Here is a 12,400-nt window from a genome sequence, read left to right on the forward strand (position 1 = left end):
AGCCTCTGGACCAGCAGGGAATGCTGCAGCATCCTACTTTAAAAAAAAATGTTATTTATTTTTAGCTGTGCTGGGTCTTTGTTGCTATGCGGGCTTTTCCCTGGTTGTAGGGAGTTGGGGGCTACTCTCTAGTTTCTGTGCTTGAACTTCTCACTGTGGTGGCTTCTCTTGTTGGGAAGCATGGGCACTAGGCACTTGGGCTGCAGTAGTTGTGCACAGGCTTAGTTGCTCCACAGCATGTGGGATCTTCCCAGATCGGGGATGAACCCATGTCTCCTGCATTGGCAGGCAGATTTTAACCACTGCACCACCAAGGAAGTCATTCCCCTCCCTCTTCCTGCCAACCTCCTACTTAAAAAAAAAAAAAAAGACTAAAAACAACCTGTTTAGTAAATTTTCAGGAGTCTGAGCTCTGAGGTCAGCGTCTGTGGTGTCATTCTCCCAAAGGCATCTTGGCTTCAGATACTGGTTGGGCTCATGGGTCTGGCGACCAGGGCAGGTCTGGCAGCTGAAAACAGGCTTGGCCTCTGGTGCTCTGCCCTCACTTACTCACCCAGGGTCCCCGAGCCCTGGCAGCCAAGCAGAGCAGTGCCAGGTGGGTCAGGTACAGCTATGGGGCCTCTGAGGTCCGAGTGGAGCGTGCGGTGGAGGCAGCTGGCTGTCCTGTCACTGTGACTGCTGCTGTCTTGTTTGCCCGTGCAGGGCAGTCATGGTGTCAGGTGAGGCCTGGCCACGGTCATGGGGACAGGATGGGACCTCAGACAGCTCACATCAACAGCCCCCTTCCTCACCTCTGCTTCACTTCGTGGCTTGTGGCTGCTGGCATCTCTCTGGGCTGGGAGGGTGTATAAAGCACCAGCCCCCTTGCTCAAGGTCAGCTGAGACCCCAAGCTCTGGGGTCACACACCATTGCTGCCGCCATGCAGGTTTTCCCACTTCTGTGAGGGAGGGCCTGTGAAGGCCTGTGGGTGATGGGGGGTTTGGGGGTATTGTGGCCTGGCCCAGGATCCAGCTTTTTGAGGGGAGGGGAGGGAGAAGCTTTGACCTGCTCAGGCTTCCAGGGGATTCAAGGCCCTGCACTGGTGGGAGGTGCAGGTGAGAAGCCCCTGCAAGTTTCTGGGTCTCCACTGTATTTCAGTTGAAACCCCTCTGCCTGCATCACCCCTAACTCTCTCTCACTCCTGTGGCCCCAGCCACAAGTCATGGAAGATGGAGAGTTTATGTGGCTTCCCTTCCTGTAGGGAAACCAGGCAGACAAACGTGTTCCTTTAGGAAAGCATGAAAAAACAAGAAAATAACAGTGGGTGGTTATTACTGACATGGTTCATGTAGAGACACTTCACAAGCCTGGAACAGGGAGGGAACTGAGGGCCATTGCCCCCAGTCCTGGAGTTACCACCTCCCACCCCACCCCACCCCACCCCCACCCCATAGCCCACTCACTCCTTGGTGTCTTCTGGTGACCGAGTGGACTTCTGAACCCATTCTGGAAGGATCAGGACAGAGCAGAGTTCATTCATAGAGGGAAGGGTGTGGTCAACTCCTAAGAACACCATTGCCTCCACTCTGTGTTGGAACTCAGTTCTGGGTCTAAGCAAGCGTGGCTTCCTGGTGCAGTCACCACCTTCACTCACCTGGGGGGATGGACTTTGTGTCCACCTTGTCCCCACGTGAAGCCTGATCACCCCTGGGGGCTGTGCTGTGTGCATCTGCTCTGCTCACAGCGCACCCTATGGTCCATCAGACTTCACTCATAAAAGGGAAGTGTAAGGATGAACTATTCCATAGTTAAGAATTTCAAGGTCGTGACAGCACTGACCAAAGCACGTGGGCACAGGTACAAGACCCGTGCATTAGAGAAGCCACTGTGTGGGCTTCAAGGACCCTCCGGGTGGGGGGTGGGATGGGGTCTGGACAGGTGTTTCCTGCACACGTGGCTCCAGGCTCTGTTGTCCACAGGGTGGATGACTGTCGGCACTGCCTGTCTGTGTGGAGGGGCTCTGGGGCTGCCCAGCTCAGTAAGAACGGCAATGGTGGGAAGGGAGGTCATGCTCCCTTAGCATCCCTGACCTCACATGTCCTCAACAGGGCAGCTAAGTGCCTAAACAGCCCCTTCCTCGTCTAGCTCTGAAGACCTGGAAGATATGGGGGCTGAAGGACATGTGGAAAACACAATTCTGTAAAGCAACTATCCTTCAATTAAAAATTTTTTAAAAATTAAAGGAAAAAACACAAATAACAGCAACAGCGGGGCTTGCGTTCTCAGCCAGCCTCTGCCAGATTCTGCCTGTGCTTATGCAACAGACCAAAACGCTGGTGCTCCCACCCTGTATCACAGATGAGAATAGAGACACAGAGAGGTTGAGCATCTTGCCCCATGTCACACAGATGCTGAGGGCAGAGCTGAGAACTGGACCCCTGTGGTCGAGTCTGGAGTCCAGATGCTGTGATGACCCTGATGAAGTGGCAAAGACAGAGTGAGGGAGACCAGATGGCCCAGGCTGAGTGAGGCACATGCACATGCACACATACACATGCACGTGGCCTTCACTTTTGAGGCTACAGAAGTCAGAGGAAGACAGAGAGCAACCAGGAGAGGCCAAAGTAGAGTCTAGGTCTATAAGGAGGAGAGGCCACACCTCCCAGGAAGCCAGAGTTTTCTCTTCCCTGATGAGTCTGTCTCAAATCCTAGATTCCTCTCCCTGGACCCTGGAAGTGACTGTCCAGTGACCTAACTGAGTTGGCTCCAGAATAATGCCTTCCCAGTGGTTCACTATCACTGGACCCCACTGCTGTCGGTAATAAGGGGGGAGTGAGTACGTAGTCTGGGCGTCAGATTTGTTTGGAGACAAAATTTATTAGAAGAAGTACAAAAAACCGTGAAGGCAATTGGCATGAATATCTACAGAACACTTAAGAAACCATCTGCTGTTTATCTACCTCCTCTCCTGTCATGAAAGTGGAATGTCTGTTTAATCAATTCTGTGTTCATCACACTGCTTCTGTAAAATATTTGCTTATGTGTTTATTTACATGGCTGCACTGTGTCTTAGTTGCTGCATGTGGGAGGTAGTTCCCAAATCAGGTTCTGAACATGGCTCTATGCATTGGAGTAGTAGCCACTGGACCACCTGGGAAGTCTCTCCTCATACTCTTGGCGACAGTAACGGATCATAAACCTGCTCTGAGGCCCCCTTAGAGTTGAGGCATGGGGTGGCTGCAGTAATCCTCCTGTGGCTAGGATGTGGTTTATTGGTCATGACTCACTCACACTCCATGCAAACAGGGCTTCTCCCCTGTGTGTGTCCTTTGGTGTCTGACGAGATTGAACATCACACTGAAGCTTCGCCCACACTCCCTGCAAACATAGGGCTTCTCCCCTGTGTGTGTCCTTTGGTGTTTGACGAGATTGCACATAACACTGAAGCTTCGCCCACACTCCCTGCAAACATAGGGCTTCTCCCCTGTGTGTGTCCTCTGGTGTGTGATGAGAACTGACTTCATACTGAAGCTTTGCCCACAATCACTGCAAACATAGGGCTTCTCCCCTGTGTGTATCCTCTTATGTTTGTTGAGATTTGACTTCTCACGGAAGTTTTGCCCACACTCCCCACAAACATAAGGCTTCTCCCCTGTGTGTATCCTCTGGTGTGCGGTGAGATAATTCTTCACACTGAAGCTTCGCCCACACTCCCCACAAACATAGGGCTTCTCCCCTGTGTGTGTCCTCTCATGTTTGGTGAGATCTGACCTCCAATTGAAGCTTTTCCCACACTCCTTGCAAACATAGGGCTTCTCCCCTGTGTGTATCTTCTCATGTGTGATTACACTTGACCTATCCTTGGAGCCTTGCTCATGCTCTCCATACTTGACTCTTATAATCCCTGAGACCCCTGCCTCCATGAATAATTTGCCTGTGTCCTCTGGATTCAGTTTCTGGCTTGTGCTGGGCTCTTCTGTAATTCTCTCATGCACCCCAGAAGCCCCCATTTGTCCTTTGGGTATGTAGGAAGAGGCCATTGAAATCCTCTTCAGCCTTATGCAAAGTTTGGGGCCTTTCAGCAAAGGATGGGGCCTTTCCTTGGCCTCTCGACCCTCTGGTTTGTCACTTGGGCTGTGTGGATGAGAATATCGCTGCTGCTGATTTTGATTGCCTGGGCAGGGATCCTCTGGTTGGAGGTGGTCTCCTATAGATGGCCTCAGGAGGATCTGAGAGGGGTGATTGCGTTGGACATGTTGGCTGACGAATTTCTGACTGGAGGACAGAGAGCAGGAGGCACGTTGGTGGATCTTGGGCTTTGGTTCTGCTGAAAGAGGAAGCTTTTAGTCAGGTAGCTGGTTTGCCATGGTAAAGCCTGCCCCAGTAATCATCTTAGTGTTGACGGTGCACGATTTGTCTCCCATCAAGTGTGTCTTTACAGTCCACTTTTCCATTCCATTCTTATTCTCTACATCTACAGAAATCCAGGAAGCTTGCATCAAGGACCTTTTCTACATACCACCCAGCCTAGGGACATTTCAGTAGCATCAGAGGCAGCGTCTCTCCTGATAGAGGTGGATCTGCAGGGACCTTTCCCTGCGTGTAAGTATCTGAAAAGTCGTGTCACAGTGGCCACAGGTATTTTACCCTACTGAGAGATAAGACTCTTGATGACTTAGGTGGAATCTTCCTGAATGGCTCCCTGTGAGGGGAAAGGGTCTATTAAGTTAGGGGCACCTGGCCTGGAGCTCTCTGCATATGGGAGGCAGCACAGGGGGTGGTTAGAACAGGCGTGAGTAAAGCTGAATTTGATGCTTCTTGTTCAAAGAGCAGCCTTTCAAAGAAACCACTCTGCAGGAGGTGGGTTTGAGACTGGATGAGACCAAGAGGCCCAGGTCCTACTGACTAGAGGTCTCTGGCTCCTGCTGCCCCACTTGGTTCATAAATTGCTCCTCTCTGTTTTCTATACATCATAAAATAAAGACATGTCCTTTCTCAAGCCTCACCAATATTCATACCTCTTATTTCACACAGTCTTAGTCCATTAAACATGCACTACGAAGTCCTGCTTAAAAATACATCTCCAGCCAGACTCTTCACACTGTCACTCCCAAGCATCTTTACCCAGGCCACTCTCCCCTCATGTCTGGCAATGAACTGACCTCTGAGGGGACTCCCCACTGCTGTCTCTTCCCAAAAATTAACCGAAGCATCATCTTAGCACAGAGAACATGCCGCTTGGAGCTGATAGCCACATGGTTGTTCTGTGTCACCCAGGAAGACCCCTAGGGCCTGCACATGGACATGGGTGCTGAGGCTTCTGTGTTCCATCCAGCCTCCTTCCTCTCCCTCTGTGCTTCCTCCTGCGACCACTGACATGGCCTCTCTTCCCGGCCCTGAGGCTGAGCACTGGCTGCTCCCCTGCCTGGAATCCTGGAATCCACAGGTGTTATCTCTGCAGAGACCCTGCCCCACCATCCTCCGCCACACCCCACTCTCTGTTCATGCTGATCCGAGGCACTTTTCATGCACTGGTTTTCCTCAGAGCACCAGCCCCTGTCTGGTATGAAGCCCATGCTGCCCCAAGGCAGTGGTTCTATCTGTTTCAGTGCGTGTAGCCCTGTCTGGCACAAAGTATAAATTCACATGACAACAAACTGAAACAGTAACTGAATGCAAATCACTGTATGCATGTCACTTAGAAATGTGGAGGAAATAAGGAAGAAACTGGTAAAGGTGAGAGAGCTGGTAGGTGCTAAAAAACTTGCTTTTTGCTTCTAAGCCTTTCAGCAGAAGGTGATGTTACATATTTTTTGCATGAAATATTGAAAATTAGAACTAATATCTTTAATATAAATATTTTTCCTAACAGTCTTATGAAATGAATCAAATTCTGAGGCATTTTAATTGCAACTTGACTGACTTTAGACTGGATTGGACTCTGCTTCAGAATCAGACCAGGGAAGCTCCCCAGGATGGGGTGGAGTGCTGGAATAGGGGTGGCACTCACCTCTCCGGGCCGAGAGCTTGCTCTTCCCCCTGTTGCCCTGCTTGATGCCGAGTTCCTTGCCATACTCGTCCCCATACCAGACCAGAAGCTCACAGCCCGGCCTGACCACCTGGCAGGTTCGGTAGAAGATCTGCCCATGATACTGCAAGGCCACCAGGTTCTGCTCCTCATCATCCCGGGCACAGTTCACATACCTGGGGTCAAGGCCAGGAAAGGGAAAGAAACCACAGGTGAGGAGACCCTTCCACTATTGGACCACGCCCAGCTCCTTGCCTTCAGGCTCTGAGGCCGCCATGGTTCCCACCGCCCCTCATGGGGACCTTCTGTTCACACCTTAGACCTGGCTGTGTGAATTCCTATTTCCAGATCCTGTTTCCGGTCCTCTTCCTGGCTGGAATGCTTTTCTCTCCTTACCTAATTAGCCATTGTCCAGAGCCCAGTTCCAGACTTGTCTCCACCTGGACTGTCCGTAAGACTGGTGACCTCCAGCTCCTCTAAACTCTAAATTAAGTTCTCTTTCATTCCACAGGACTTGGTACTCCTAGGCTAGCATGCACCCCTCAGCACTCACCCTAACCTGCCTTCTCTCCAGAGGCTTTTCTCCAATCTCCCGACATGTATCCAGGGTCCTATTCACTTGCCCACTCTCTCCCATGGAAACATGGGGAGTGCTCTGACATAGCTTGAGACAGAGAACAGTAATAGTTTATTCACTTTCTGCCTGCCCTGATGAAAGTAGAGGCCCTCAGAGAATGGCCATGCTCACAGCCATCCTGCTCCCCATTCCTTCTCAGGCCTCAGGGCCCACTTCCCACTGGAACCGAGCCTGGGGAGGTTGTTGCCCACACAGACTCAAGGTCTCCCATGTTAGGTTATCCTGGTGCTATGCAATTATTCAAAAATAGAAAAAGTAAGGTTACTATTCCTAAAATCAATTGGTTAATGTCTGTCTTCAGTATGTTCTCCAAAAGGACATGGGTTGTGTGATCTGCTTCAGTAATGAAGTTCACTGTCTAAACTGGGACATAGAGTGTTTGGTAAGTGTCAATTAAGTGAGTTAAAATGTCCCTGGTGAATCTAGACTCCTCAAGTTGTTTTCAAGTACCTCAGTTTTGTTGAGCATATAGACATATTTTGAGGGCACATGCTATATTTTTCTTTCTTTCTTTCTAATGTCTTTTGAAATGAAAGAGCATGATATGGAGGGAAAAGAGGCAAGAAGATGTGAAAGCTACCGAGGGAGATGCGCTGAGAAGGAAAGGGGTGTGGGCTTGAGGGAGGAGCGACATCTACAAACTGCAGGCTCACTGCACCCACCTCATCCAGTTGGCCAAAGACGTGTCTTTTCCATCCACATACTCGTAGCTGTTTCTCCCTTTGGTGACCTGAGTGTCAGAAAAGAGATACAAGCTTTCTTCTCTCTTTTACTTTATTTTATTTTATTTTTTTGGTAGTAAGTAATAGAAGAACTTTCCCCCTGCTGGCATTGGTGCTCTTCAGCCTGCATGGATTCAACTGCCAGTCGGACCACACAGTAAGCTCCTTAGTAATCATTTCAAGTCTGAGTCTATTGGCACATTGAAGGCAAGGGCTCCACAAGTGAAGGGTCATTTCTGTATGCCTGTACCACTGTCTCCCACCTCTCCTCTGATCTTTAGATAGAAGTCTTGTGTGCCTGTACCACTGCCTCCCACCTTCCTCTGACCTTTGGATAGAAGTCCTGTGTTCATGCCCAGTGCACACAGGACACAGGGCTGACTGTGTCATTGCCGACCATGTCATCACCATCCGTGTCCTTGCATGTAGACATGAAGTACACCCCCACAACACACAAACGATTAGAGCCAGAGGACAGGGAAAGAGGGCTATTTCTCACCATCCAGCAGTATCCACTGTGGGAGTCCTCTTCATTGTATATGATCTGACCCTCGTAGGGGCCAAAATGCAGGCCCAGTGGCAGATCGGATGCCTCGTTCCACACTCCAAGCCCAGCCTTAGGGATGCCCGATGGCCTGATACTTAACCCAGGGGGCAGAGTGAGGGCTGAGCGGTTGGCATGCCCCTTTTCCACTGCAGAGTCCTTTACAAAGGTTGGGGGCCCATGGGCAGCACAGCTGTCGATGAAGAAGTTCTGACATTCCTCACAATCTGGAGGTGAGAGCAACAGGGATGAGGGGAGGTATAGTGATGTTGCTGGTCGTAAAGACCTTCAGAAAGAGCTGGGGCACTCACGGCCTTTGGCCTTGATCCTGTACCCCAAGTCCTAGAGGAAGGGGATGATTGGGGGACCAAATGGTGAGGTGAGGTTATTGTACCAAGGTCTCATAACCCCTTCTCCATGAGTGGGCCAGCAGGGTCACTCACACAGGTAGTTGTCATCCTGGGGCTCGCTGACCTCTTGGTACACATGGCCCTTTCTTTCTCGTACACTGTACCTCTTCACTTTGGTCTCCTTTCTTCTGAGTTCTAACATAGAGAACAGAAGCTAAGCAAGGCTGGTGGGGTCTGGAGAATTAGTCCCTGTTTTATCAGAAAGGGTGAGATCTCCTAGTTGTCCATCTATACAGTTTGTTAAAACTTTTTCACATTTACTTTTCAAACTTTTACTTTTGTATTTTTATGTTTTAATGATACATTATCTATTGGCCATGCTGCATGGTTTGTGGGATCTTAGTTCCCTGACCAGGAATGGAACCCACACCTCCTGCAGTGGAAGTGTGGAGTCATAACCACTTAACCACCAGGAAGTCCCTTCTCTGTACTTTGTTTCTTCTCCCTTTAACTACTGGTTCAGGACACTGAGGCTCCACACTGACCACAGATGCCCAGTTCAGTGTTAGCTTCCTGCACTTCCCGTTAGTAGGTTTAACTTCCCAACCTTCTTACTCAGGAAATAGTTCACTGACACATCTACTCAGAAAATACATGTTAAGGGCATGACATGTAAAGCATTGAGCAGAGGTCTGTGTATAAATACTAACAAAGTGTGGTCCCTATCATCACAGCTAGATTTATTGAACTACTTGCAGGTGTCAGCACTTTTGCATTTCATGTAATGCTTCCAAACACCGTATGAGTTATGTATCTGTATCTTCACTTTACAGATGAGCAATCAGGACCTCAGAAAATGTATAAGATTTTCCCAAGGTCCCAGTGCTAACTTTACGTCTCAGATCAGTCCAGCTTAAACCCATGCCTACCCAAATCCATACCCCACACCTAGGCCATACTTATTAGCTTTTCTACAGGGATTAGAGGAACTAATTAGAGGAACTCCCCAAACTTTATCTTACCGACTTTGTGTCTGGGGTGCTTTCCAGGGGTCCTCGCTTCTCTGGGAGGGGGCACTGGCTTCTGAGCCTGTTTGGAGGCACTTTTCTTCAGCAATTTTGCTGCTCCCGGCAATTTCTTCAAACTAGATACCTTATTTAATGGTCCTCTGGACAATCTCTTCCATGTGAGCAAAAGACAACATGTATTTCTTTAGTTCTTTAGGACTGTATGAAGTGTTTTTACATGCATGACTTTAGTTAATACTTTGACAATTCTTGGAAATACCTGGGGGAGGGGGGCTCTGAACACTGGAGTGTAAAAAAAGGACCTAAGTGGGTAGTGAATCAAAACTAGAATTCATATCTTAAGATTCTTTCCCTTCAACTTTCTGCATAAAAGTGAGAGCAACGCAGGGAGAATAGCTTGAGGTCAGGGAAAGAAGAGGGTAAGGGCTCATAGAGAAATCCGTGAGGTTTTCTACTAATTAGTGGACCTTTGATGGACGAGGAAGTATGGAAAATTACAGAGGGGACAAAACACATCTGGAAAATAAGGTGACAAAGCAGTGAGATTGAGAGGAGAAAAGATGATCCGCAGAAACACATTCAGACAATAAAGAAAATGAGCTGAAAGTTGCGGGTTGCCATGTCCTAGAGACAATGTTTGGAATTTAAGTAGCTGGCCTCATCAATTCTCCTTGAAGAAGGCTGTATGACTAGTGGGTTCTCCTCAGTTTCCTGATCTATAAATTGGTATACATGCTGATTCTTAATGTTATAGTGGACATGAAGTTTAATAACATTCAACAAATCGTTGTGTGAGCTCTTTAATACAGTATGAATGTGAGCGTACATCCCTGCCATCAATATATCCCCTTGACTGCTTCTATATTTGAAGTCTAGCTCACAAATACCATCCTCAGTATTCCTTGACCTTCTTATTCCTAGATGAATGTTTAATGTGGAGTCACTCATTCCCAAAACATTCAGAGGGCCCTTAGGGGCTTTGAGCTGGGCCTGGACATCTGAGAATTAACGGGTATGGGCTACGCTCTCAAAGCTCACAAAACAGGGGCAGGCTAAACAAATGATTCCAAACAGGAGAGTTGTCTAATCAGAGCTCAGAGGAAGGACTTGTTGCTTCCTCCTACAAGAATAAGCATTTGAAATCATGTCCAGATGATGAGTTTCTACTCAAAAGCTAGTATCCTATGTGAAGTCCTTCAGTTATTTTCTTATTTGTTGTTTTTGAGTCATAAACCTGAAGCTTGTCAGAGCTGCAAGTTACTTCCTCTTATTGGAGTAGGAGTCTCTGAGGTAGGGATCATGTCACCTTCTTCATCCTGGACCGTCCACTCTACAAACTGTCCAACATGTCCTTCAGCTTCTTCATCTTGGACCGTCCACTCTACAAACTGCCCAACATGTCCTTAAGCTTCCCTTAGTCAGATATCCCTCACTAGCACAGCACAAAAGAACTGAGGTTGAAAACATCTCTCAGATGAATGAAGAAACTTTATAGAACTATGGAAGTTCTAACCACTTTGTAAGGGGTTTAGAGAAGGGGCTTTGCATTAGATTGTACCACCAGTGATACTGTGATCCCACGAATATAATCAAACATTTTTTTAACCTCAGTTTCTTGATCTATAATGGTGATAGCTATATACCTACTTATAGGTACTGTAGGATTGTTTTAAGGTTTAAGTAAGTTTATTCACATAAAATGCTTAAAGTCTGAAATATTGTGAAAATAATGTAACAATAGAACAGCCTACTATATTTTCTGTTCTTACTAACTATAAAGATGGTAATGATATCAGACATTGTGCTAAAGATTCAGGACAGGAAGGCAGCAGTCTCCAGGATCTCTGTGTTTCCTCCTATTCTCACCTGTGACTGGATCTGTGAGGAGGATTCTTTTGTCAACAGGATTTGGGAGACACTCACCTTCTGGTGTTTACTGGGCTCCCCTCTGAAGGCCATCCCAGAAGGTTTACCTAAAAAATGATGAGAATCAGAGTTTTGGTTGATAAATGTTTCCAAACTCTGGGCATTCTAATTAAGGACACAAAATTCTGAGCCAGAGAGTGACAAGGACAAGGATTACCAAAGGAGGAATGGAAAGTGATTTCTGTATCATCAACTCCTATGCTTCCACTGGGAGCATAACATAATTTTATTAAAATTTAAAAAATATGAAACTTCATCTGTGCTTCATCTGATGCCTGTAAAGTATCTAATAAATTTACTAGACTTTCATGACAAAAGTACTTAACAAAGTAAAAATAGAAGGAAGTGACTGCAATATAATAAAGGTCATATATGAAAAGTCTGTCTCTAACATCATAGTCATCAATGAAAAGCTGAAAACTTCTAAGATCAAGAGGAAAAAGGCAAGGATGCCCATTCTCAATACTTCTATTAAATATAATATTAGAAGTCCTAGCCAGGGCATTAGATTAGAAAAGGAAACAAAAGGCTTCCAGTTGGAAAGAAAGAAGTAAAATTATGTCTGTTCACAGAGGACATGATTTTATGTGCAGAAAATTTTTTAAATTACACACACACACACACACAAAACCTGCACAGAAAGTTGCATGGTACAAAATCAACATTCAAATATCTTTCCATGCATGAACAACAACCATTCCAAAAAAGAAAATAAGAAAACAATCCTATTTGTGTTTTATTTTTTAAACCTATAGTCAAGAGCTAAGTGAATTTATAGTCTAGGGTATGTTTAATTGCCTTTCATTAAGGATGTTTAGCAAAAATAATTCTTTTTACAAAGAATGATAAATTTTAAACATAAAACACTGGAAAACCTATACCTTCACCTTCATTCAGGCTCATGTCAATACTCAGCCACAACCACTTTAGAATGCTGAAAATTATGTTTTCTTTGCTAATGGCTGAGATTCAGTTGAGACCTAAGCCCAGGCTGGTTTCTTGAAGACACCTCTAAATCCTTCTGGCCCCTCACCTTGTTGCCTTGGTGTCCATTCTTCATCAGAATCCTCAGTGTCATCTACCTGGGGTTTGAGGACCTGCCTGCGGTGATGCATGAAACCTGGTTGAGTGGCTCTGAAAACCTGGAAAGAAGCAAAATATATGTTCTAAGAAGGAGGCACAAAG

At 46.9% G+C, this 12,400-nt stretch overlaps 2 protein-coding genes across 2 annotated transcripts; both read right to left on the reverse strand.

The window, feature by feature from the left end:
- Positions 1-1,439: 1,439 nt before the first annotated feature.
- On the reverse strand, positions 1,440-8,316 carry LOC129640222 (histone-lysine N-methyltransferase PRDM9-like). Its single transcript, XM_055565432.1, has 6 exons — positions 8,306-8,316; positions 7,867-8,197; positions 7,308-7,375; positions 5,991-6,184; positions 3,591-4,304; positions 1,440-1,486 (listed from the first exon to the last, which is right to left on the reverse strand). Exons 1-6 carry the CDS (start codon positions 8,314-8,316, stop codon positions 1,440-1,442), a joined length of 1,365 nt encoding a protein of 454 aa, XP_055421407.1.
- Positions 8,054-11,258, reverse strand: LOC129638782 (histone-lysine N-methyltransferase PRDM7-like). The gene is made up of 3 exons (XM_055563442.1): positions 11,213-11,258; positions 9,284-9,440; positions 8,054-8,456 (listed from the first exon to the last, which is right to left on the reverse strand). Exons 1-3 carry the CDS (start codon positions 11,246-11,248, stop codon positions 8,347-8,349), a joined length of 303 nt encoding a protein of 100 aa, XP_055419417.1. The 5' UTR covers positions 11,249-11,258; the 3' UTR covers positions 8,054-8,346.
- Positions 11,259-12,400: the final 1,142 nt, after the last annotated feature.

This window comes from Bubalus kerabau, chromosome X (assembly GCF_029407905.1).
Source record: "Bubalus kerabau isolate K-KA32 ecotype Philippines breed swamp buffalo chromosome X, PCC_UOA_SB_1v2, whole genome shotgun sequence".
In the NCBI taxonomy this organism is placed as follows: domain Eukaryota; kingdom Metazoa; phylum Chordata; class Mammalia; order Artiodactyla; family Bovidae; genus Bubalus; species Bubalus kerabau.

Coding starts and splice junctions, on each gene's coding strand:
- LOC129638782 (XM_055563442.1), bottom strand. CDS start 11,248: ATGGCCTTCAGAGGGGAGCCCAGTAAACACCAGAAG. Junction 9,441..11,212: donor AGCCCAGTAAACACCAGAAG/GTGAGTGTCTCC, acceptor CTCACATGGAAG/AGATTGTCCAGAGGACCATT. Junction 8,457..9,283: donor GCACCCCAGACACAAAGTCG/GTAAGATAAAGT, acceptor TCTCTATGTTAG/AACTCAGAAGAAAGGAGACC.
- LOC129640222 (XM_055565432.1), bottom strand. Junction 4,305..5,990: donor CAAGCTCTCGGCCCGGAGAG/GTGAGTGCCACC, acceptor CTCTTTCAGCAG/AACCAAAGCCCAAGATCCAC. Junction 1,487..3,590: donor GGAGTGTGGGCAAAACTTCC/GTGAGAAGTCAA, acceptor TGATCCTTCCAG/AATGGGTTCAGAAGTCCACT.